This window comes from Sturnira hondurensis, unplaced genomic scaffold, assembly GCF_014824575.4.
Source record: "Sturnira hondurensis isolate 20B ecotype Veracruz unplaced genomic scaffold, ASM1482457v3 Scaffold0017436, whole genome shotgun sequence".
NCBI classification, from domain to species: Eukaryota; Metazoa; Chordata; class Mammalia; order Chiroptera; family Phyllostomidae; genus Sturnira; species Sturnira hondurensis.
In genome coordinates, this window is record NW_028090067.1 from 7696408 (window position 1) to 7722562 (window position 26155).

Sequence of the window (26155 nt, forward strand, 5' to 3'; positions counted from 1 at the left end):
CAAAACATATTAGTACATTAAAATTGCATGATCTAGAGGAGTATAATAAATACCTTGTATAGCTGCAAAACACTATTAAACACTAATATTAAATTACAGAAGGTAGCTTCTGACATCAGATATTAATTAAACATGTTAATTTCTTTCTTTTGTCAGCATTTGCTATTATTTTATTAAATGTGTCTTGGGTAAACATAAGCCTACATAAAACTCATAAATTTCAGGAGAAATTTCTTGTTATCACTGAAACATTAATATTCTCTCATTACTAACAATGAAAGGGGAACTTAATTTGTTATATGCTAATTAAGCTGAAGGCAATCTTGATCAAAAACAAGACTATTAAAGAGTAAAAACCATGGGGGAAGACATTGGGAAGGGAGAAATTTGTTTTTTGTTGTTTATGGAAAAAGATTTTTTATTTCAAATGCTCAGTTGATCTTGAACTAGGAAAGAATTGAAGACAACACTAATCTCACTCACGAGGAGGTAGCTTATCTGAAAGAAACGGCAATATCTTAGCATCTCTTCAGTCCTGTGCCTGGAGTGGTTCCTGAAGGAGAACATTTTTGATTAATGTGTGTTTAGTGAGTAAAGCAGGAGGGAAAAATAAAAAACACAGAAGGAAAGAAAAGGCAAAAATAAAACCCTTGAGAAAAAAAATTTAACAAGAATTACAGAAATGCCATTATTACAAATAGTCATAGTAGTGATGCAGTTCTAATAATGAAAGGGTGTTTTGTGAGGGGCCGAGTTGACTCACCCCATCCTGCAGTTCACGGGGTGTCGTCCAGGGAGCTAGAGACTCCGTATGTCTCCTGCCCTCTAAGGGGCCCTCAGATTCTCTACAACAGTGACATTCATCCACTCATCTACTGATGGGCACTTAGGCTGTTTTCACGTCTTGGCTATTGCCAATAGCATTGCTATGTGTGGGGAATGACTGTGGAAGTGGGGGGTCATATTGGGTGGAGGGGGGCAATAAAAGGGGAAATTGAGAAAACTGTAAGGGCATAAACAATTAAAAAAAACTCTGATGTTATTTCTTGATCCTTAGCATTACCCTCTTCTCTAAACTCTCAAATTGCTGTTGGTATTTAATACCTTCCTAAGCCACTTAGACCCTGGAGGCATTACTTTATCTCTATTCATGGGACATGCGTATGTACACATGTGCACACGAGCTTGTGTTTGTTTCCTCTTCATTACTCCCGTCATTCATTACTCAGTCATTTTCCCCATCCTGCACAGTGCAGTGCCGAGCTTAGAGAAGGTATCTCAACATGACCTTGATTAGATTTTATACTGGAAGTCCAATGCACCATCCACTGTGCAACGGAGCCACCTATTGGAAATGCTACCCATTCTCCAGATTGACTGAAGAGTCATGACTTGGCCAAATATTTCTTTAAACCTCTGGATACATAAAGATTTTTCTGGCTTATTAATACTTCCATTCTGTAGAGTTGCCTGTGACACCAGATGTAACAAAAATAATCCAAGAGAATCTGCTTGCCTGTAATTTTTGAGGGTTGCTTCATCTCTTTCAGCCTGTCTTTGCCATTTTATATATTTGGTGGGGTTTGACATTCTCTTTTGCCCAACTTGTTTATCAAACCTACTTGATGAAGATAAAAGTCACCTTCTCTTGGGGAGAGATCAATAGATAATTATTGACTCAGCTTGACTACCCAATTTTAAAACAACTACAAAATAATTTTGTGAAAATGTTTTATCAAGGAGGATGCTGGTGCTGAGAAATCCTGTTTTGCAGCATCTGCAGCACCTTGATACTGATTTGCTTCTCCTCTTCGCCCAGGATTTCAGACTCTGGACCATGAAGACCAGATCGCTCTGCTGAAAGGGTCTGCGGTGGAAGCCATGTTCCTCCGTTCCGCTGAGATTTTCAGTAAGAAACTTCCAGCTGGACACGCCGACTTGTTGGAAGAGAGAATTCGAAAGAGTGGTAAGTGACGTGGTTAATGGGTAGAAGAGTTTGTCTCTGCAAGAAAAGAATTTGTTCAACCCGGGAAGGCGGGACTCTTGCTCGTCTTCCGCAGTGTTATATGCCCATTATGACTAACAAGGAGAAGGGCTCTGTAAAGATACCTGTTGAGTAGGTGGGACTTTCAGGGTTTGGGTTCAAAAAACCTTGTTACAATAGCAAAATATGAACAATACTCTCTTCACTACACTGAGATGAAGGGATCCCCACAGGAGGGATTTTTCAGAAATTTGGGAAATTTGGTAAAAAAATATAGCATAAAGGAGCCCTGGTTATTCAGTCTAGAAAAAAAATCATTTATTTAAAGCCCCCAGCTCTGAATGCCTATGTATCAAACTGTTATCAATCTTTATTCAAGGAAAAATAAGAATAATAATAGCAACCTTTATATATAATTTACTAGGTTTCAGACACTGTTCTAATTCCATCAAATCCTTGAAATGTCCTATGAAATACATACTATTGTTGTTCCTATTTCCCCATGTTACAGATGAGAAAGCCATATGTCTTAAGCATTGTGCTACAGTGCCTCTCAAGAGAAAATGAAATAATATCAATAGTACATGTAACTCAGTTTAACTAATTATGGAGTAATAGTAACACAGAGGGTCAAGCGATATCTCAACAACACAACAAAAAGACAACACATTGTTGAGACAGTGTCTCGACAACACAAAACAGAAACAGCCTTGACTGGTGTGGCTCAGTTGGTTGGGCATCATCCTGCACAACAGAAGTTCATTGGTTCGATTCCCTGTCAGGGCGCATATCTGGGTTGTGGGTTCCGTCCCAGTCTGAGTGAGTCCAAGAGGCAACCAATGGATGTTTCTCTCTCATATCATGTTTCGCTCTCTCTCTTTCTTCCTCCCATCCCCTCTCTCTAAAAATAAATAAATGACATTTAAAAAAAAAAAGAAACAGAACCCATAGATACAGAGAAAAGCTGATGGTTACCAAAGGGGAGAAGGTAAGGGATGAGGAAAATTGTGAAATAATAATAATAATAGACATAAAAATGGATTACCAAGAATTTTGTGCAGTATTTCTTAAAAGGTATGAATCAGTTGTTTATTTTTCTCTGAGAGATTTTATATGTGGTTTGGGAGTATAAATGTGATGAGATGACTTTTGAAGGTGTTTTTTTCCTGAAGTATTATTATTCTATAATTGACTGACACAAGTTTAAATACTTACAAAACCAGTCTTATAAAATAGAGATTGGAAGACAGGTTTTTCAGGCAGCTTTGTATCTTCAGTATAAGTAAAGTAGTTGAAAATTGCCCTGGCTGGTGTGGCTCAGTGGCTTGAGTGCCGCCTCACGAACTGAAGGGTCACTGGATGGATTCCCAGTCAGGGCACCTGCTTGGATTATGGGCCAGGTCCCTAGTTGGGGGCGTGGCAACCAGTCAATGTATCTCTCACACATGGATATTTCTCTTCCTCACTTCCTCCCTTCCCATCTCTCTAAACAATAAATACATAAAGTCTTTTAAAAAAAGAAAATAAAAAATTATTCTTAAATGCAGCCTTACCATAGTCATGTTTTCTCCCCTAGTTTAAGACTGAAAGCATAATTAGCATCATTGGTAGATTTTAAAACATTTTTAAAAGATTCATTATTTCTATATACCCATTGATTTTTTTTTTTTTTTTTAGTTTATCAAGTCCATAAGAGCAAAGTACTATGGGGATAGTGAGTAGAGGAATCGGCCATGTTCCCTCCCCTCAGAAGTTGGCAGTCTAGTGGGAAGATGTGAACTGTACAGAGATAGTTAAAATGTGGAAAAAATAACAGAGAGATGACTTCTAGTTGGGAGGGGTCAGGAAAGTTTTCGTTGGCATTTTTGCAGGACTGTGAATGATATTTTATGTGATGCTCAGAGTGGAGGTGCAGGAGATGAGAACTGGCAGGAGCAAAAGGTCTGAGGCAAGAAAGCTCAGGCTATGCACACAGAGTGAATTGTCGATTTTGATTGAATGAAGAGTTATATTAAAAAGAGATAAAAAGAAAACAGAGTCAGAGCCAAAGTGTTGAGGGCTTTGAATGCTTGGCTAAAGCCTTTTTCCTTTATTTCCTACATAATAGGAGGCATTAAAGATTTTTGAGCAGGAAGGGAAAAAAACATCAGCATGCTTTACAAGTCTCCCAGCAATGTTAGGATAAGCCAGGATGGGAGACATCTGGTAGGAGGCGGCGGATACCAAGAATGTGACCCCTGCTGCTGGGGGAAATGGAGAGGAAGAGAAGGAGCTAAGAGATATGTTATTGCAGCTTTTCACTGTTTGAAAGACATTGTGTTGTTGAGAAATATGGATTCTGGTCCCAGACCACTAGTATCACTTACCTGTTCAGGGTCTTAATTATAGTGTGTGTGCATCTGCATGCATCTGTCTGTCTGTCTGTCTGTCTGTCTCTAGGAGACTAGGAGTAAGGGAGAAGGGTTGAATCAGGTAACCAACAAGGCACAATTGAGTTCTACAACTTTTATTGCTTTTCTTCTTAATTCTTCTCAATGTAATGTTCTCAGTAAATATTCCTGATTGATGGTTTAGCCAGTCACTTGATCAGCTGCTAAGTATCCTGATTTATTTTATTATTTTATTTTGTTTTGTGGTAGTAAGAACATTTAACATAAAATCTACCCGTTTGACAGGAGTTTAAGTGGTATTGTTGACTATAGGTACAATGTCGAACAGATAAGAGATCTCCAGAATTTACTCATCTTGTTTAACTGACACTATGCCCATTGATTGGGGCAGGGGGTAGTAGTTACTAATTAATGGGAAAATATCTCGATCTTAAAATTGTGATCAGTAATCAACAGTTCACCTTAGGAAGGAATCAAGGATGGAAACTGCTGAATGTTCATGCATCTGTTAGTTCATGCTATTGAATGTGAGTTGTTGGCTCCTTCTCTGTGCGAAACAGAGCCGTGGCTTTGGCCTCGCCAGCCTAACCTGGTCAGTGATTGGGTCCTGGTTTCTGTACCCTGCGAGTATTTAAGAAAATGTGGGAGTCTAATCTAGCCTTTAAAAAACTAGTAAAATAAAAGCAAATGATGACTCCTGGGATGAAATAGTTTTAATTTTACAGCTATAACTCATTAACTATCAGAGGATATTACTCTGGTTGATGTATTTTTGGTTTGTACATCAGTAGAGAGTGGTGATTAAGATTCTGGCTTGAATCCAGGCTCCACTACTGGTCAGCGGTATGTCCCCCCTTTTTTTATTAAAAACTATTGAAATATACCCCATGAATAGTTTAATCTCTTAGAAATCATGTCTAACTTTAGTATTTGTTCTACAGTTTTACCTGGATTTTGATATTAAAAGCTGTAGGCAGGGGGGTGCCTCTTTTTTCACTTAGTATTTTATCCTAAGTATCCAGTATATGCCTGGCTTGGAGTGGGTGCTCAACAAACATCTGTGAAATGGATGGATGGATGGACGGACGGACGGGTGGGTAGAGGGGTGGATGGGTGGGCGGATTATCTGAAGCTATGAGTCTAGACATTTATTTTCTTTTCAGATGGTTCTTTCCTTGTATAGAACACGCCACTCACCCCGACAGGTCCAGTCTTGCCCCAGACTCAGCAAACTCTGGGGCGCCCTATATTGCATCTAATTCTAGGAACTTGGCTCAGTCTTGTTCCTTGTGACGATCCCTGCCTTCCAGTGTGAGTCTGTTTGGTGAGTTAGAGAGGCTTGAAAGTTGACAATTAAATCATGGAAGAGGTTTGGGAACTTGTCAAGCCACCAAAGTCTGAGGGAGGCATTCCAAAGATATATAGCCATTATAATATAACAATAGGGAGCACAGAGATGTGAAGGAGTGAGAGAGGAAATAACCATGCATAGGACTCACAAGGACTTTAATATTATTTAAAAATAATATTTATGAAGCTGAAATTATAGTAAGTACTAGATTATTAAGGATGTCGAATGCCATAAAAGTACCGTACTTTAATGTATTCCTTATATAACGTGGTGCCTTTGTAATATTCTGAGTAGATGTGACATGACCCTAGAGGTACTGCAGAGAGATCTTCCCAGCAGTAATGTGAGGGAGGACTTTAGAAGGATTAATACAAGAAGCACAGACACCTGTGAAGAGACCGATGCAGGAACTAGGTGAGAAATGGTGAGGGCCTTGCAGGTTAAAAATATGTAAGCAAAAAGAAAAATCTTGCTCAATAACATAAATTTCAGAACTTGATTCTGCAAGTTTCAGAAAAGTTCAAAATCAAAGTTTTCTCGCGGGTGATCTCTATAAATAAGTAAATACACACTCCTTCAGGTCATAGTAAGATACTTTACCCAAACATCAACCACATATTGTGAAAATAAAAAGCATCAAATTCACATGCTGTTTAGTCTTTTATTATCTATGATTATGGTTCTACTTATTAATATGTATGAATTTGCTCCTCCCAGTGAATTTTCAGAACATTAGCTCTTCCACACATCACGTAAAACCTGATCTTGCAAGATGACCTTTTAGAATAACTTTTCACTCTTATGAAAATATAACGCATTCTTATTTCTATTGTACCTTTAATTCCATGGTAACATAATATCTCAGTTGTCCTGTTTATGCCCACACAACTCATTAAAGAATATAGTGTGAATTTCTTTTCTTGTTCTCCAAATTCATACTCCTTTGTCTGCTGTTACTAAATCCCAGTTACATGCACTAAGATACTGTCTCCTGAGATGCATTTACTTAATGAAGGTTACAGTGTTTATTTGCGTGAATTGAGGCTTCAGAACACTCATCTGACATAACCTGTGGCTAAGTTGCTTCCCCATAATTCTAGTACATCAATTTCTTTATTCCTAATGTAGTTTTATGAAAATTAGATTTTAAGATGAAATTTTTAGTAAAAATAGGAATAATCATATAATACTATAAACTACAATAGGACTGAAATAGGCTTGCTAACACTGAGTTTACATTTTAACAAAGAAATTAGCAATAACCTCTCACAAACCGAAGAAACTTGTTCTGTTAATTAAAATATAAATAACCTCTGAAATTCATAGTATTTTGTGGCCTTTTTGATCTCTGTAACAGACAGAAATGAAATGTTCCGTTTAGTAAGGGTTTATCGGGGTGGCTGTGTATCTTGTGGTCGTTGCAATGGTTTGCTTCTACATATGCCCTCATTGTATCCCCAGTGGCCCCTGGAGGTGGATGCTGGGCTGCTGTTTTGTAGATGGGAGAATGAGCTTAGAGAGGCTAGATGACTGGCCCAAGGTCATACAGTTAATCAAATCAGCAGAGTGCCAGAATGAACACAGCTGTTTCACTCAAAGCCATGCAGTCTTTCTCTGTGTTACACCTGTCACTCACCAAGATCTAATATTTGCCCACTATCAGCTGGTAGGGAATATAAATAGCAGTAAGACATGGTTCCTGCCCTTTGGTTGAGAGATAAAGTATAAGCACAGTTAGCAACTTCCAGTGGTTTTTGAGAAAATGATAAAACGAGTAGAGACAGTGAGGTCAGAGAAAGGAGGAATTCTTACTAGAGTGATAAAGTCATAATTTATAGTAAAGTATTAGCATAGTAAAGTATACTGTATAGACTATAGTATGTTTACTTTTCTGCTTTTTAAATATATATGAATTTACTGTCTTAGACTTGAAAACAAATGAAAAGCAATACTATAAACTAACTTTTCTAAAGAAGCAGATGTAAGCTATGGTTCCAGTACTCTCTTTGAAAGAGAGGTTAGAAATGTAAACAGATGGCAGAATCTTTGTGAGAAAGGTAAGTGCTTACATTAGAGTTTACAACTCTTAACACCTCTCCTTTTGCTTTTCAAAGAGGTCATGTAATAATTTTGGCATGGACAAATTTGGGGCTCAAATCAAAGGAAGAACATTTTTTCAAAATAAGAGAAAGTACTAAGGTAATAAAAGAGTCTGTATTTCCACTGGCGCTCAGCGTATTGTGTAAGCCCATTAAATGTGTTCCATTTTGGGCATTACGTATTTGTTTCTGTATCTGCGTCTCCCAGGAATCTGTTAACTGCTCCAGGATTATTCCCAGCACTATCAGAGTGCCTGGCACCTATTAGGTGTGCAGAACTCAGTGAATTTTACTGAGATGAATCTGGAACTTGATGGTCCAAACCCTGCTGGCTCCTGAGAGCACTGGTGAGGTCTAACGTGGCGAGAAAAGTTTAAGCCACTAGGACTAGTGAAAAGTATATTATTTATGAAATGTTTTACATTTAATATTTTATAATGTAAATCGTTTTTTTTGAGTTGCTGATTTGTTGGCAGCTTTTTACTCGAGGCGAACCCTGTGGCACAGATGACTCAGTACAACAGCAGTGGTACAGAGGCGGGGGCCAGTCTGTTAGCACCACGAGAACGTATCCATTGTCTTAATGGCATCCCTTTCCCCCTTTACATTTTATAACCATGTCACCTTCATCACAAAAATACTAGCAGAATATAATATTGCCTAATTTAATATACATTTATTAATCCCCTGTCAGGTCTCCAGCAGGATGTTAGTTACCAAGGAGACGCACATGAATGCCCAATGTCTGTGGAGCACCATTCGCTGGCCCGGCAGCGTGCCAGGCACCGGTACAGCATTGGCTCCTGCTGTCATAAAATTTATATGCTATTTCACACTCTCACAGGATGGAGAGAAATGAATTGACAGGTGCAATAGAATGGGACATACAGAAGGGAGTGACTAATTCTGCTCCACTGTGACAGGGAAAGCTCCAGAGAGAAAACCCAATTTCACCTTGGCTTTGATGGGGCATCCTAGCATGACATCCTACCCTTGTATAAAATGCACACTTACATGTAATACACACACCCACATACACACACTTGCCTCAGCTCCATTTTGTCTCCGATTAAAACTAGAAAGTTAATTTAAATATAAATAAAGGCATTTATATTTAAAATAACAACTTAGAACAGCATAGTGTTAATCCTACCAAATGGTTAATTCTTTCAAAGAATATTTCTGACCATTGAACAATTAATTTATCAATCACTTTTTTTAAAAAAAGATCTCTTTTAAAAATATATAAAAACATGAAAACTTTAAAAAAAAGCAAAGAAAAGAAGAAATAGAAGAATAGAAACGTAAATGCTTTTTCATTACTTTTAACATTTTCATAGTGGCCTTTGTGATTAAGTTAGAGAATAGCCCCACCTTGTGACCAAAAAATCAGCTAATTGGGCATAAACCATTGGAACAAACCTTAAACCAGTCTCCAGAAAGGAGGAAGCAGGAAAATGGGAAAACACTGCCCCTTCAGGCTGATGTTATTGTTACACTTCTCATGCTAGAAATTGCTGTTCATAGAAACTTAATACACCACTTAGTTTACGCTGTTGTGGTTAATTCTGATTATTGATTCTAATTCAAAAGCAGATTTATATTGGACTCATCTTGTAGGAAAATTACTTTTCTAAACCCTTCTGTTATTTATTTTCTACATTTTCTCTATGTTTACTTTTGTTCTTTACATGTATAAGATGAAAAATTGTAATAAGCATTTTAACTTATTTTTTTCCAAAATTATCAACTGCAATTACATAACCAGTAGAAGTAACATCTTTGAAAGGTGATTTGGCATTTATAAAGATAAGTAAAATAGAAAATTAGGTAGTCAAAGATGATTTCTAAAAGTTAAATATTTTCAAACCAGTTGTGTCTAATATTATTCCCAAATCCTCACCTACTATTTAAAATAATAGCACAGTCATGAGTTATTGTTTTAGATAACTACAGCTGATTGTGTAGTCCCCAAATGCCAAAGACTGCCATTGTTTGAAGGTGTAAAAGAACAACCTTACCAGGAAAATACAGATCTTAGCTTAGCTTTACTACCTCAAGAAATACTGAGGCAAATCACTGATCAGTCGATCTGTATTACTCCCTAGGGAACAGAAGAATGTAAAAGCAAAGCAAAACATAGCTTTGCAAACACAAAAATTTATGAGCTTAATCTAAGATTAAAATGATTGAGACTGAGATGGAAATAGTGTGCTAATCCAATTCTCCTGAATGACAATAATAATAGCTTTTATCTTAATTATTTGCTCTGATATCTATGGAGGGTTTACTATTATTGTAATTTACTTTTCATAGATGAAGAAACTGGGGCTTAAAGAGATTAGGTAGTATGCCATGATCAAGTCATAAATCAGATTTCGAACTCAGAGCTGGCTCAGTACCTCTTAACTGCTATGTTTGTTGGAAGAAAGGACTGGTTCTCCCAGACTCACACTCCAACCCTCTGCATTTTAAGTTGTGTCTAGGTTGGTTGTGGGTACTCAGTTCAATCTGAAACAGCTGGATAGAGGATCGTCTTCCACATGGTGTAATCCCCAAGGTACTCAACAAAGACATTGTTGTTAAGAGAGCCCCCTGGAGTTGCTTAAAGAATCCAAAGTCAAAGGGGAGAAAAGCGTGGCGTTTTGACTAAAGAGGGAAGGGTTAAGGGGTCAGTATGGCACACTTCTTTAGGTTCCTCTAAAGGTGAGGGTTAAAAAGAGATAAAACTCTTGGTCAAGCACAACAGTGTGGGTATTGCCCAGGGCAGAAGGAGTCGGGGGGAGGCAGAGGAGGGTACAGGGGAGAGAAATGTTGCTGGAAGCCGACTGGACTTGGGCGGTAAACACACAATGTAATATACAGATGACGTGTTGTAGAACTGTGCACCCAAAACCTGTATAATTTTGTTAACCAGTGTCAGCCCAATAAATTCAATAAAAAGGAAACAAAGTAAATAAGTAAAGGCGAGGATTTAGGCTTTCTGATTCTGTGAGATGTAATATTAGATGATAATTAGACCTTCTGGAATCTGGAATCCAGTTTTATCCTGGTTTGAATCACCAAAGCTCTATGGCTCTGGATCTGGTTGGGTGTGGAATAGGGCAGTCTGGTCTGGCCCGGTCCTGGGAACTCATGCTCATTTTAATCCACCCCTAGGTCACATCATAAGCTTTCTTTTTCCCTCTGCATTTCCCAGTCAAAGCTCTTTTGGAGTGGAAAAGAGCTCTGTGCACAGCACAGGCACCAACCTAATATTTGTTGAATGAGTGGAGAAGGTGACACAAAGGAGTCTTCAATTATAAAGGGGAGTAAGCTAGATAAAGAAAGAAGGGGATATTCCAAGTAGAGAGAACAGCAGATACAGAAATGGCAATGGCTGAGCACAGCTGGACTGTGTGATAAGGGCTGTGTGGTATGGTGGACAGGTGCAGCAGGTTAGTCACAAATGAATACCAGGACTCTGGCGCCTGCTGGCTTTGGTTTGAATTCTAGTTCCACCTCTCACCGGGTGTGTGTCCTTGGACAAACTATGTAACCTCTCTGTACCTGTCTCATGGGGTGTTAGAAAGATTAAATGAGCTATGCCATGAGGAGTATTTGAAACATTGCCCAATATATAACTACTACTCAATACTTGTGAACTCCTAGATTATGATGTGGGTGAGCAGTGGGCGGTGGGATAGGCAGGGGCAGGTCCTGGAGTTTCCTATGTAAAAAGGAAGAATGTTTATGCAAAAGCAGGGAGAGTCTTCGAAGGTTTGTAGAAAGTGGGAAGTCGGGGTGGGATTTGAATTATGTAGGAAGGTAGGTCCGGGATGGGCTTCCGCTGAAGCCCTCTGGAGGCTACACTGAAGACAGGAAGACCATTGGGGAGGCCATTGCAGGATTCCAGATGAAGAGAATCAAGACTTAAACTAATTCCAGGGGCAGTGGGGAGGAAAGGGAGCCCTTATGTGAGAGGTAGCAGGTTTAATCCCTGGAGTTAGCACCTGACCAAGTGAGAGGGACGCTGAATCTCAGTTTGCAGGAGGGGCAGTTGGGTGGGTGAGAACACGAGGAATGAGGTGGACTTGAAGGAAGATGAAGAGTTTAGTTCTGCGCATGGTGTCTTTAATTTTTGACATGTTGAGTTTGAAGAGAGCAGCCAAATACCAGTGCCTAGTAGGCGATGTGTAAACAGGTTTCGTACTTCAGAGAGAGATGAAAACTCTGATAAGAACTCTACCCATTATTAAGTGGAACTGTTTATACTTCTGGGCTGAAGAACAATAATTTGGGGGGGTTGTTTAAGATGCTATCTATGCCCTAATTAGAGATATTAACATATAAAAGATTAATAAATCCCATGTAGAAAATGGTGAAGTTCAACAATTCTTCTGGCAATTCAGGAACATTATCATTTATTGTTAGACAGTAGTGACTAAAACAAAGGCACTGTCAAAATGAAAGGCATACAAATCATTGATTTAGTTGTATTTTGAGGATGCTGTTATCTGACCTTCTTTGTCCTTTCTTTGGCTGGAACATGTAATATATAGTATTATTTAAATGTGCGCATATGGGTGCAAATGTTAACATCTGTGTGCCGTGTGTTTGTAATTTTACACCTCTCAGTTCTTCAACAACCTTACCTCTGCAGTTTTTAAATTCACCCCACAGGTATCGCTGATGAATATATAACACCGATGTTTAGCTTCTATAAAAGTGTGGCAGAATTAAAAATGACTCAAGAAGAGTATGCTCTGCTTACAGCAATTGTTATCCTCTCTCCAGGTAATTTCAATGTGAGATTTTTATTTTTATGCTATTGGTTCTTTTTAAAAATATAATCGTAATACTGTTTATGAAAGAAAATGTTTCTGTGTTTTCCTGACACAGGTAAAGGAAAACACAGAAACAGAACAAAGTAAAATGCCTATACCCCCACAGCTTCACACTGAACCACGGTTACACATCAGTGTATATCTCCTCAACCTGTTTTCAAAACCTCACATCCATTCAGTAAATGCACTGTTAATACTCACTATGCAGTAACCATGGCTCTCGACGCTGGGGGATGTGGCGGTGAAGAAACGGGCAGGACACAGGGACACGGAGCTCTCCACACTCTAGTAGGGTGAAGACGACAGTACGTGAAGAAACAAAAATAACTTGTAACTACAAAGGGACAGTCGAGTCCCTTTAGTTAGTGGTCAGGGAAGGCTTTTCTCGGGATATGGGCAGGGACCTGAATTATATTATATGTACACTTTTTATAGCTTAGTTTTTATTTATTTATAATTTTAATTAAATTTATTGCAATAAACATTTTAGCATAATGTAAAACATGCTGTCTTTTTTAAAAAGTGTACTTTTATTTAAAAGTCTTTCCCCGTGTCATTACAAAATTATACTGGTAAAAGTTTATTGTCATGCACGCATCATATTCCATTTTATTGATGACCAATCATTTACTTAATTTATACCATATGTTTGGATATTCAGAATGTCTCCAATTTTCTGTTGTTTTAAACAATGTTGAAATGAATTCCTCTGTACATACATTTTTCTATGTTTTTTCGCTTAATTATTTTGGTATAAGTGATGCCACGTTCATAATTTGTGGCCTTAAGCCGTTTTATACATGGTATTGTCAGAAGCTAGTTGTTACTTTGTTTCACCAAAAAATTATAATTAAGATGAAGGAAAACATGTTGGCAGTACCTACTAAAGTTACACACGCAGAAACCCCATGACCCCACAATCCCGGTCCAAGGGCTGTGCCCCCAGAAATGACGCTTACGTTTACCATGCAGGTCATTTGCGGGGCACTGATCAGAAGGGGGATTTAGGGAGGCCTCTGAGGGCAGTACATTTTCTGTATCTTGATCTAGTTGTGATTAAGTGAGTGTGACTAAATGACCTGGCTGTGATTAAATGTGTGTGTAAAAATTCATCCAGTGCAAATCCAGTGGAAGAATCCATGGATTTTTTTCCCTCTGGATGGAAAAAATTCATCCAGTGTCGTGCATTTCAAATGTACAACATGTGTAAGTTCTACTTCAGGAAAGGGTAACGATCCGATATACTTACGCCGAACATTCCGCTTTTTAATTTTGTGGTTTTATTTTCAACGTCAAAACAGACAGGCAATATATAAAGGACAGAGAGGCCGTGGAGAAGCTGCAGGAGCCTCTGCTTGATGTGCTACAGAAGTTGTGCAAGATCCACCAGCCGGAAAACCCTCAGCACTTCGCCTGCCTCCTGGGCCGCCTGACTGAGTTGCGGACGTTCAATCACCACCACGCGGAGATGCTGATGTCCTGGCGGGTCAACGACCACAAGTTCACCCCGCTGCTCTGCGAGGTCTGGGACGTGCAGTGATGCGCACCGCAGGGGCGGGCTGCCTCTCCGTGGTCCGCGTGTTACCAGTGTGAGGTGGAGCTGTCCCTTATTTCATTTGTACCTGGTTTCACACAAGAATTTTGATGAGTATTTATGCAGTAATTATATAACTTCCACAACTGTAAACAGGGGGCAAGGCAGAATTACTTTCTCTACTTTGCATTTGACCTGGCGTCAGGGAATCTTTTATTCTGATTGGCATGCCCTGTTTGCCTAATAAAATTGATGATTACCTCAATTCTTTATGTTGAAATAGGGAAAATCTCATTTTGTTCTTCATCTTCCCTTATCGTATATATTTTATTAAACAGTGTGTGTACTTTTGGCAATAAACTGAATATAATGGCAACAAGCTTTCATTTGGAAACGGGATTTGAAAAAATATACAAACAAATGACACCCTATTGAGCCTGAGGGGATAATTTATAAAAAGATTAACTCTCACAACACAAATGGTACATTTTTCATCCCTGGAGAAGCCCCAGGGAACATTCATTCACTTGTAGTAACCTTCTGATCATTTCTTTGACATTCAAAGAGAATAGCGTACAGAAAAATTAATGATTGTCACATGAAATATCCCTATCCATATTAGTTACACTTTTAGGAGGAATACTTCCCGTAGTCTTCTTCCTGAGGCAGCATTTACAAATAACTCCAGTGATGGGAGATTTCCTTTTCTCTCTGAAAAGTGCTCACTGTTGACTTCAGTGCATATAATTAATCATTTCTTTGTTTTGTTTTGCTTTACTTTTGGAAAACACTCCCGTTAGCCAGGTGCACAGCTGTTGTATACCTACTCCAAAGCAGGAATTAGTTCACTTCCTTCCTTCATTGTTATACTGTTGCATTCTTCTCCCCATTATCCTTTGGTGAATGCAATAAAACACCTTTGATAAGTAATGGGCTTATATCTCCCTTTCTCCTGAAGTCAGCCAAAATGGAGCTTGCTTAGCAAGCAAAGGGCATTTTTTTTTTTTGTATTAAAATCCTGGGGCAACCCTGAAGTCCTAAAATTAGCTAGTCAGTGGAAAAGAGAGTGAATTGGGGCTGCATCAGTTGGATTCCACCTGCTCCAACAACAGAGACTTGAATCCCCACTAAGTACAAGACTCTTTTGCTGAACACCACAGGAGAATACGAAGATGACCGAGACACAGAAATTACCTCGGCTCACATTGGGGGTTGGGAGATGCATTTTATAGGTTTCCCTGTCAGCTAGCTGTGACTAGGTTACATCAATGGAAGGACAGAAAGGGACAATCTAGGGTATTTCTCCCTTGCTCTCTGCCTCACATGGCATCTCTAGTAATGATTGAATCCCCTCTTGGGCAAACCCTACCCTATTGGTGAAGGCCTCGCCTTCCGGATTCCTCTTTTGAACTTCCAGGCCCTAGAAGTGCAGTGGCTTCTTAGCAACCACTTAGGGTTGCTCATCTCTGGGTTGTCTCATCTGCTCCTGTTCATTGTCTTCATCCTTTCTTCTCCTATGAAACCAGGTTCCTGTGTTAAATTTCCTTTTTCTGAAGCACCTACAGTGGTTCATGTTTTCTCCCATCCAAGAACTAACCAGGCCCCACCCTGTTTAGCTTCCGAGATCAAACGAGACTGGGTGCTTTCAGGGTGGTGTGGCTGTGGACTGGTTCATGCTTTCGGACTTGAGCCTGGCTCAAGTTCCTTGTTTTTTTCTTTTTTTTTTTTTTTTTTTGGTTACACTTGAATTTAAGAGAATGTAGAACTTGAACTGCTGGAAGCCATCTTGTAACCAGAGGAAATGTGAGTATAAAGCCAATTTAAACAGCAGAGTCATTTGAGACTGGATTCAGGTTACATTATTTGAAACCTTAGATTAAGCTTTGCCTAAAACTAGAGAATTCTATCAAGGGATTTTAATTACATGAGCCAATTATTTTCTTCTTTCATATGTGAAATTGAGAACTTTTCCCTTCATATAGAACTAAAATAATTTTTTATAGGGGCACTCTCAATGGATTTAGGGCCCACCCTCATCCAATATGATCTCATTTCAACCCTTAATCTTAATTATACCCGCAAAGATCTTATTTCCCAAGGTCACATTCTGAGGTTCTAGGCAGAAATAAATTTAGAGGGGATACTATTCAATCCATCATATAGTTAATATTTTATATTAATAACAATGGTTATAAAATTTTGTATCATTGAATTACATGTTATTTTGTCCATGTAAATTGGTAACAGTCCTCTAAGATAGAACTTAGTACTGGTTTTAATGAAGTTGGCTATTAATAGATTATCTGTCAAATGAGTAGTTTAATGAATTATGAATGAATCAAGATTTCTGTTGACCCAAAATTTCATCTAGTATATCACCCAAAGCAATACTGAGATTGACTTAATAATGTAAAGGCATTAAAATCTATAGCAGCAACAACAACAACAAAATGCTGGACAAAACAACTAGGAAACCAAAAGCAAAAATAAAAAAGCCTTAAGCTATGGTATATTTTAAGCAATAGAGCATTCCTGTAGAACTGTGAGAGTGCCAAATCATATTTCAATATACAAGGGCTGCATGAGAGTCTGTTCTGTGTTCTGTAAAGATGTTTAGTCAGATGAATGATTATTCCTAATGTAATAACTCAAAATTTAGATTTCCAAGTTTAATACTTACTAAAGTGGGGTACATCTTCACAATACTGGGAAAGACAGAACATACACACTCTGTCATCTGATGAAAGCAGATGAATGGGGCTTGCTCGGTATGTTGCAATCATGTTAATTTCAAGTAAAGCAAGCATCTCTAAAATGTGGCTATTAAGCCAACCACCAATTAGGAAATCTACACATGAAAGTAGATTGCAGCTCAGTAGGTGGAACCCTCACTTACTAATTGCAGTGTTAAAAGGTAGGTAAGATGATGAGTGCACTTACCAAGTGGGGCACTAACTGAGAATTAATGTAAAAGAGGTTGGGAAAGGAGGACAACTGTTTTCTTATTTATATGTAAGGGGGGGAAGAACAAGAGTCAAAGAGTCTAGAAGAGAATTCACCACATTTCTCCAGTGAAGATAGGGCCGTAGAGAGGAGAAGCCCTTTCCACAGGCTGGCTGTGAATTCACTCTTCAACACACTGTCTTGTATCTGTATAAGGAAGAGGAATTACCGAGACAAGCCAAACAGACAATGAGAATAAAATGTAAGCAGCCACAAAATGCCCTGCTATCAAAGTTTCAATAAATGGTTAGAATTATTGTTTTGTGTGTGTGTGTGTGTGTGTGAAAGAGAGAGAGAAAGAAAGAACACTTCTGTATATACCTCATATAGCAGTTTTTAACAAGAGGGACTCAAATGTTTAGGCATATTGTATGCATGTAAGAAGAAATAAAAACTATAAACTAATGACTCTTCAAACAAGATCTATGTAACACAGTTTATTTTTAAGGTTCTCCAGAGAAGTATACATGTTTCAATAGTAGGGCTCAACAAATCCAATTTAAAACTGCAAAGCCACTGGACCTTTGGCTAAATGAAGGGGTATGACAGTTGCCTCTAGTTTTAAGTAGAAACACGATAAAATGGCTGATTTGAACAACAGGTCCTGTGAAAATCAATCCATTGCAGTCACGGGCCATAAAGTGTTCTGGGAGGGGCTTTTGGGCATCAGGCTCAATGACCACTTATACGTCAACCTTCTGATGTCCATCTTTGCCCATCTCCCCAAAGCAGATATGCTCTGCGAGAGCAGGAGCCCTGTGCTTACAGTGCAGTCTGGCGAAGAGCGAGTGCTCACAGTCCTCGTTGATTTTCCAAATCTGTATCTCTCGCACAATCCAATTTAATCACCTTCAGACCTAACTTCCCAAATAGCTTTTTTTTATTTAACTTTTGTTCAAGTACAGTTTTCTTTCTTGTATTCCCAGCCCTGCCAAATAGCTTTTGAACACCTCTGCCTACATGTTCCTCTCATACGTCAAACTGAACCCATCCCAAAACAAAACACATTGTTCTTCCCCCAAAGTTGTTTTTCCTGCATTTCTTAGATCAGTATCAGGGTCACATGATAACCAAGTCCAGATACATCAACCTCTTAGGTATCTCCTGACACTTCTTCCTCACCATCCCTTCTGAGCTAGTTTAAATAAATGTCATCTATCTTTTGTTTTGCTTTTAATGATTTTATTTATTTTTAGAGAGAGGGGAGGGGAGGGAGAAAGAGAGGGAGAAAACTCGATGTGTGGTTGCTTCTCACACACTGCCCACGGTGGTGGTGGGGGGGTGGACCTGGCCTACAACCCAGGCATATGCCCTGACTGGGGATCAACCAGAAACCCTTTGGTTTTCAGGCCAGCACTCAATCCACTGAGCCACACCAGCCAGGGCGTCATCTTTTATTTTTTTTAAATTGCTGCCAGTCTTATTCCTTTCTTCAAAATTATTTTTTCTAAAACAAACTTATTCATACCATTTCCTCCTAATAATCAATTCCCATTGCCTGTAAGAATCTAAAGTCCTTGGCACCTATCAGGACTTTCATCTGTGCCTTCTTCAGCCTCACGTATCTCCTGATCTCCAAACTTCAGTCATTCATTCGTAACTGCTATGCCCAGATTATCCCAGGTGCTCTCCCATCTCTGAAATCTTGTTGTTCTCTATGCCTAGAAAGCAGTCCCTATCCTGATTATCCTTCCTCTTGGCAGATTCGAATTCATCAAATTCACACTTCAACTTCTTTCAAACCTCTGACCATCCCTGCCCAAGACTGTTAGGGGCTCCATCTTTCACAGACCTCCACAGACTTCCATTGATTTAGGCTTTACCAGGCTGCAGAGCACTTTGAGGGCAGGACTGCCTTCTTCATTTTAGTCTCTTCAACCAGCAATAGTACTCCCTGTTTCTTTTTGGTTAGTGAGCGAAGGAGTAAATGTGCACGCATGCACAAGAGAGAGTATGAATCATTCCAGGTCAAGCCCCACACTTTGTAGACAGGGAAATGGAGTCCCACAGAGATGATTTGATGAGCCTGAACTAACAAGAGAAGGAGGGCCTGGAACTCCAGGTTTTTGGCCATTGATTTTTTTTTTCAGTTAACATGCCATATTTACAGTTAGTACAGACCCAGCTCTTGTTCCATTTAAATACAGTCTCTGCTTTGTGTCAACCTGTGGAGAGCAGGACCAATAAAATGGCATAGGTCCAATTAAGATACATAAAGTATATAAAACAAAGGGGAGTCACGTATGTCAACTAAAATGGCTGTCAGTCAGCCCTGACACTTTGGTCCAAGAGGGAAACCACCTAAGTCAGAGTAAACATCTGGCAAGGAGACACACCTAAGACATCTGCACACGTGGTCAGAGTGGCCATGTCTGCAGAGCGGGACCACCCATAGATAGGCTCCGGGACAAATTCCCCACTTGGCATCAGGGTTGCCGAGGCACTTATCAAAAAGACCCAGGAGGCTGGAGTCCACCACTTCCAAGGCACAACGGAGGCTCTGCAGGTTGCAGAGCTCCACACACCAGCGTGCTGGTCCACGCCACACTGATCAACCTGGGCACCCCCACCCCCCACCCCTGCAGGCTCTGCCCTGCTGCCCACCTGGCTCCGGAGATCCTTCCCTGCAAGACACTGACAACTCCCTTGCCCACGGTGCTGTTTCCCCGACCTGAAGGCTGAGACTCTGGGACTGGGGTTCGTTATTCCCCATTGATTGCTACGTGTGTGTGTGGTATGTTTCTCCTAGATTGTTAGAGTGTGAGTAGGATATCAAGGTATGTTGATATTCTAGAGTGAGCCTGCATTCAATAAAGGCTGAGTGAATAGCATAGTCGCGTGTGCGATTCTTGTCTACTCCTTGGTAAGTTGCCCTGCTGACTTATTGGAAAGACTGTATCCCGAATAGTAGCTGGTGACACAGCCCTTAGAGCTGGTAAGCATATCTCACTGTGTTGAGGTTAATTTTTCTCCCCTAGTTCTCGTGTTTTCTTAAGGAAGTGCCAACATCCCCTTTTTGATTTTGGTTTTGGCCTGAAGTTACAGGATTCCTTCCCTTCATCTGTCACCCTGACCCCCTTATGAGAAGAGGGGCCTCTCGCTGAAAATCTTCTGCCTAGGACTCCCATGCCTGCTCGGTGACTGCCTCCGCGCAAGAAGGCGCCTTCAGTACAGCCAGATCGGCAGTGGGTTTAAGGTTGGGAGGACTCAACTGATCAGGAACTCAGGGCAACGCCCTTCCACGCCTCCTGGCCACATTCCGAGATGAAAGGCTGGTTCAGCTTTCCGGCCTTTCGGGACTAGCAGGAGGGGAAGTTGCTGTAGCCGAGGGGCCAGAGAGCTAGACGCGTTCAGTGACTAAGATTGGCGTGAACACTGAACTCGTGAACCAGGGGCGGACGCCGGGGGCTGAGACTCGCGCACAGGTCTCGTGCTCTCCGGAGTCCCGGGGGCGGGGCCTCCGGCCACGCCCCCTTCCCGCCCTCTGATTGGTCCCTTCGAAACAGGCGTTGGCGATTCGCGGCAAACAGTAAGTCTGAGGCACCCCGGCGGTTGGCTCGGGGCGTTGCGGCTCTGCACTGATTGAGCCGTGATGTCGCCCCCCGGGGTGAAGTGACCCTTCTGCTTCTGCGCTGGTGAGTCTTTCCGTGCTTGCTTTCTTTTATCCTCGAGAACTTCTCCTCGCCTTCTCCGGGCTGCCGCGCCACAGCCTCCGGGCTCGAGGAATCCCCTGCACTCGGAGGAGTCGAAGAGGCAGGAGGGAGGGACTCTAAGTTTCGGGGTCCAAAGCGCTCCGTGATTGGCCCGCTGCGGGAGTCGCGTGCTCTGATTGGTTCCTGGGGCCGTCAAGGAGAAGTGAGGTCTGCCTTCAGCTGCCCACTTTGGTGCGGAGCGAGGGGCAACAGGTGTTCTGGGGTGGCTCACGGCAGGTGCTTGCGTGCTAGTCTGGAGAAGAGGTATCCAGCCGCCACCACTCTGGCTTTAGCATCCAAACAGGGATCAGAGCCTGGAGCTAGCTTAGGGTCCCCCGGGCACCCACCTACCCGAGCACTTAGGATATTTAGGATCACTTGATTCTCCCACCTCGCCGTTGGGAAGGTTTGATGAAGTCACAGACCTTGGAAAGGGAGCGACGCAGTCATTTCCTCTACACTCTCTTCCCTATTTGTCCTCTCCAGTCCATGCAAGGCCCAGATCGGAACAGGGAGATCCGCGTGGTGCTTTCCTACTCATACCCCTCGGGCAGCAGAGCTGCGTGGGTTGGGGGTGCTTGCAGATTGCGTGTAAACGGGAGGGCAGCGTAGGAGGGCCTACTTGCCGATGAGGTCAGTCCTGGTTCCCACGTAATTCTTTGAAACCAAGGGGTTGAACCGTGTGTATTTACAGTGCTCGTGGTATACGTATGGTGGAGAAGCTGATTCAGTCGCTGCTAAGTGAAGGGATGGTTTTTTTGCAGGCCCAGTCCAGGTCAGTTCGAGTTTCGCTGCGTTTGTGTGGAGGGTGCTGCTGATAACTACTGCCTCCAGTAAAGTGGTTTGTGCTCTGATCACATCTTTTGACGCTTAAACGATTAGGAATTGGAAATTGTGCCCGCTGAGATTCCCTCTGGGAGGAGATTGGAATGGGGAAAAGGGGGAAACTCTGGTGTAGAAACTGATTCGTGCTGTCGGTGATCTGTTTCAAAAATTTATTAAAAATCGGGGAGCAATGAATTGTAGGTGTCTTTGCTATTTTGAGGTTACTGGATGAAAAGTAGTATTTCTCTCCACTGCATCAGAGCTGCATGTGGGCTCTGAAACCAGACTTAACTGTGTGTGCGAATTTAGGAAGTTACTTAATCTTTGTAAACCTAGATTTCCTGCTTTGTAAAAGAAGGTTAATAAGAGTTCCTACCTTACTGATGCAAGGGTTGCCGTGAGGACTAAATGAAATAATCGATATAACTAGTTTAGTACAGTGCCTGACACACAGCTGTTGTGACTGTGCTGTTTAGTTTGGCAAAGAGGCCGGCACACAGGTGAGGGCAGTGCCAGAGGCAGTGATGGTTAACATTCACTGATTAACTCGTGCAAGGCACTTACAATAGCACCTGGCTGGTGATAAACATTCTTAGTTATCGGATACATTATTACTTAGAATGTGCCAGGTACTGTGTTCTTTGTACTTTATTTATATTATTGTCAAACCTCTTAGTAATCCTGCCCTGTGGTTGGTGTTACCTCCATGTTGTAGATGAGTAAACTGAGGCTCAGAGAAAGGTCATGGCCTAATGAGGTCCATCTTCTTTTTTGTATCCTGCTGCTCTTGCATTTATTTTCCCAGCATTAAGCAACTTCTCTGCCCCGAGTTGTTTGTAGGGCCTAGGTTAATTTCTGCTGTGAGTATGGGTTTATTTTGATACTTCATTAATTTTAAAAAAAAGTAACTTGTGATGGTGAGTCCAAGTATGTGAAAAGAGAGAATGTCAACAAGATACATGCTATTACTAAAAAACTAAATGAGTCCAATGGTGTTTGGAGAATTGGTCAGTTCAGAAATGTTTCCTAATTTATATTTTTGGAAAAAACATTAGTTTTTGCTTATTCCTTATATTTTTACTAAACAGCACTCTAATAGTATTCTTTCCTATAAATCTTTTTTTATTCTTCTTTATTCTATTACAGTTGTCCCAATTTTTCCCCCTTTGCCATCCTCTGTCCCCCCACCCCCTCCCACAGTCTATCCCCACACCATTATCCATGTCCGTGGGTCATTCATACATGTCCTTTGACTACTCCCTTCCCCTTCCTCCCATCATTGTCCCCAACACCCCCACCCCTTCCCTCTGGCAGCCACCAGACTGCTCTCTGTTTCCATGTTTCTGGTTCTGTTTTGCTCATTGGTTTATTTTGTTCATTAGATTCCTCTTATAAGTGAAATCATATGGTGTTTGTCTTTAACAGACTGGATTATTTCACTTAGCACGATAGTCTCCAGGTCCATCTGTGCTGTCGCTTTTTCCTGTAAATCTTTTTAAAAAATATTTATTTATTTTTAGAGAGAGGGGAAGGAGGGGAGAAAGTGGGAGAGAAACATCAATGTGTGGTTGCCTCTCATGTGTCCCCTACTGGGGACCTGGCCTGAAACCCAGGATGTGCCCTGACTGGGAATTGAACCAGCAACCCTTTGCTTCACAGGCCGGTGCTCAATCCACTGAGCTACACCAGCCAGGGCTTTTTTTCCTGTAAATCTTAATTTAAGTCTGGAGATAAGAGAAAGAAATTCAGTTAATTCAATAATTGTTTTCCAGCCACCTGTTGGTGAGGAAAGTAAGGAATTAAGGTTATTATGTATCATGATATTTTACTTTCTTTTTTTGAAAGGTTTTATTTATCTTTAGAGGGGAAAGGAAGGAGAGAGGGAGAGAAATATCAATGTATGGTTGCCTCTCGTGGGTCCCCTGCTGGGAACTGGCCTGCAACCCAGGCATGTGCCATGACTGGGAATCGAACCGCAATTCCTTGGGTCGCAGGCCTGTGCTCAATCCACTGAGCTGCACCAGCCAGGGCTATATTTTACTTTCTTAAAGTAACATGTTTGTGTGTATGTCTGTGTGTGTGCTTTACTTCCTATTACTTGTTGCTGTCTGTACTTCGATGTAACGTATGACTTAACATACCTATGAACCATGTGATGTACAATAGGATTTGAGAAAATAGTAAACCTGAGTCTGTCAGTTTTCTTACTTCAAACTTCCCTATTTTTAATTAAAATTTAACTGCCATAGAAAATGCTTCAGAAGTAATGTTTACAAGATATAGGCAATAATAATAATTATATTTCTTTAGTATTTCTCCTTCTAAAAACTCAAAGTTTTTTTTTATATTACTACATTGTTACAGAGTAGGTTGTTTTAACAAAAAGTTACCATGTATTTTTTAAATGGATTACTACTTTCCAAAAGATTTAGACTAATAAAATGTAGTATATATACTAAATGTAATTTCATCTTTGATGGTAAAAGTATCTTAGGAATTTATAGTATTATGACCATGACATGCTAGATACTGCTGCAGTGATGACTGACAGAGACTTCTGCCTGCTGTCACACAACAAACTTTTCTGTGAGAAAGTGTAATATTAGCTATGGTGAATGGCTCACGTTATTTAGTTTTAAACATAATGACTTTTGTTTTCCCTCGATGGCGGACTTGTTAATTAATATTTTTGATTCCCAAAATAAAATTGGCTGTTGAAAAATAATTTAGGTATGTTCAGAAGTTTTTTTGATACACACACACACACACACACACAATTTAGAAAACATTGTGATCTAAGTAACATAATTATATATTTTTGGTTGCATAAGATATAATAGACATTTTTTCGGATTAGTAGCTCTATTATATATTGTTTGAAGTGACCAACAAAATCCATTGTGTAAGTGTCCCATAAGTTTTTTGAGCAATTTACTGCTACCAGACACTTAATGTTTTTACATTTTTTAAATATTTATTTTGAGAGTACGTTTATGAGAGCTGGGGACAGTGAAACAAGGAAGGGCTTAGGATGGGAGAAGCCCGAGGAGAAACACTAGGCTGGGCTGCTTTGGCTGTACCTTTCTTTTTAACGTTCTTTTTTTTTTTTTTAAGAGAGAGGCAGACAAACAGACAGACATTGATTTTTGTTCCACTTCTCATGCATTCATTGATTGCTTCTTTTATGTGCCCTGACCAGCGTCGAACCTGCGACCTTGGATTATCAAATGAGGCTCTAACCAACTGAGCTATCCCATCAGGGCTATATTTCTTTATATTTTTAGTGTCAGTGTGTGTATGTTTTCCATAGAGTGTTTTAGTCTGTCATATATAAAGGCAAATTGATTTTAAGTTCTTTAAATTTTTATATCACTCAAAATTTTACAACAAATTAATAATTCTGTTTAATACAAAATTATCAGGTTGAATCTCTGCCAACCATTGAAAGAAGAAAATTTTAAATAAAAAGGGAAGACTCCCAACAATTGAACAGTTTTTATATTTTGCAAGTAATATGTGATGTTTTATTAAACTGTAAGAATCTTAGTTCTTTTTCTTAAAACTTTTTATTTGGCTTTGGAAGCTGCCTTTCTCTTAAGTAATACACCACAGATTTATTTCATTATTGTTTCAGATTCCTTTTAGTAATAAATGTAACATTTATTATACTTAGGAGTAATTCCAGCACTAATTTTAGCGATGATTTCTGCGTAGAAGTAGAAATGGAGACTATTATTCTCTTAAGGACCTTATTTTTAAAAGTATGGAGTACAGTAAAATTGAAGCATGTCTTGCTATATAACCTAAATTGAAGAGTGCGTTCATAGGGTTCTATTTTAGAGAAATTGAATCTGAAGCATAGGCAGGAGTGAGTCTGGAAGAAGAGAGTGTTCCACGTGGATGGACCAGCTTGTGCAAAGAACTAGAAATGGGGGAGCATGGAACTCGGAGGGTCTAAAAGAAGTTCCGTGTGGCTCGAGTGTAGGGTTCAGGAGAGCAGGCTGCTAGGGAGTCCTGGAAAGCTTTCTTTAGCTTTGTTCGGAAGTTTGGGCTCTACCCTAAAGGCAGTGAACCATTGGGGGTTTCAAGCATGTCCTCAGGTGGGAGTTTGTGCAGATCAGCGGCTGCAGGACAGGACGAAAGGCTGGAGGCCTGTCGGTGGGAGGCTCCGTAAACCTGGAGGAAGATGCCCAATGGCTCCAACTAGAAGAGAGGCTGTAGGTATCGGAGAGAAAGTTTAGACGTAGAAGCAACAAGACACGGTAATTGATTGTTTTGGCTGACGTAAGTCGGGACGGGGATGGGGAGGTGGACGTGTGAGCCAGGAAGGAAGTGAGGATGGAGTCAGGGAAGACCTGGTAACTTGGTGAATCTTGATGCCATTTCCTTAGATACTAAATACAGGACACCTTTGTAAATATTTAAATGCATGAATGAATAATAAATGATTT

At 40.3% G+C, this 26155-nt stretch overlaps 2 protein-coding genes across 7 annotated transcripts in view; both read left to right on the forward strand.

Moving 5' to 3' along the window:
• NR1H4 (nuclear receptor subfamily 1 group H member 4) overlaps positions 1 to 15612 on the forward strand; it is a 54395-nt gene extending 38783 nt beyond the window's left edge. For 2 of the 4 annotated variants that reach the window (XM_037067896.1, XM_037067895.1), the window contains 3 exons: positions 1820 to 1966; positions 12487 to 12600; positions 13952 to 15609. In XM_037067896.1, coding sequence (XP_036923791.1) covers positions 1820 to 1966; positions 12487 to 12600; positions 13952 to 14190 — 500 coding nt within the window. In that variant the 3' untranslated portion in view covers positions 14191 to 15609. Of the gene's footprint in view, positions 1 to 1819; positions 1967 to 12486; positions 12601 to 13951 lie in introns of all 4 variants that reach the window. The other 2 variants (XM_037067897.1, XM_037067894.1) reach the window with 2 other exon arrangements.
• A 4470-nt stretch (positions 15613 to 20082) lies between these two features.
• The window catches only part of GAS2L3 (growth arrest specific 2 like 3), a 33522-nt gene continuing 27449 nt past the window's right edge, over positions 20083 to 26155 (forward strand). The window contains exons 1-2 of one of the 3 annotated variants that reach the window (XM_037068258.1): positions 20094 to 20122; positions 20227 to 20822. The gene's annotated coding sequence lies outside the window, so the exon portion shown is untranslated. Of the gene's footprint in view, positions 20823 to 21250; positions 21655 to 26155 lie in introns of those variants that run through there. The other 2 variants (XM_037068257.1, XM_037068259.1) reach the window with 2 other exon arrangements.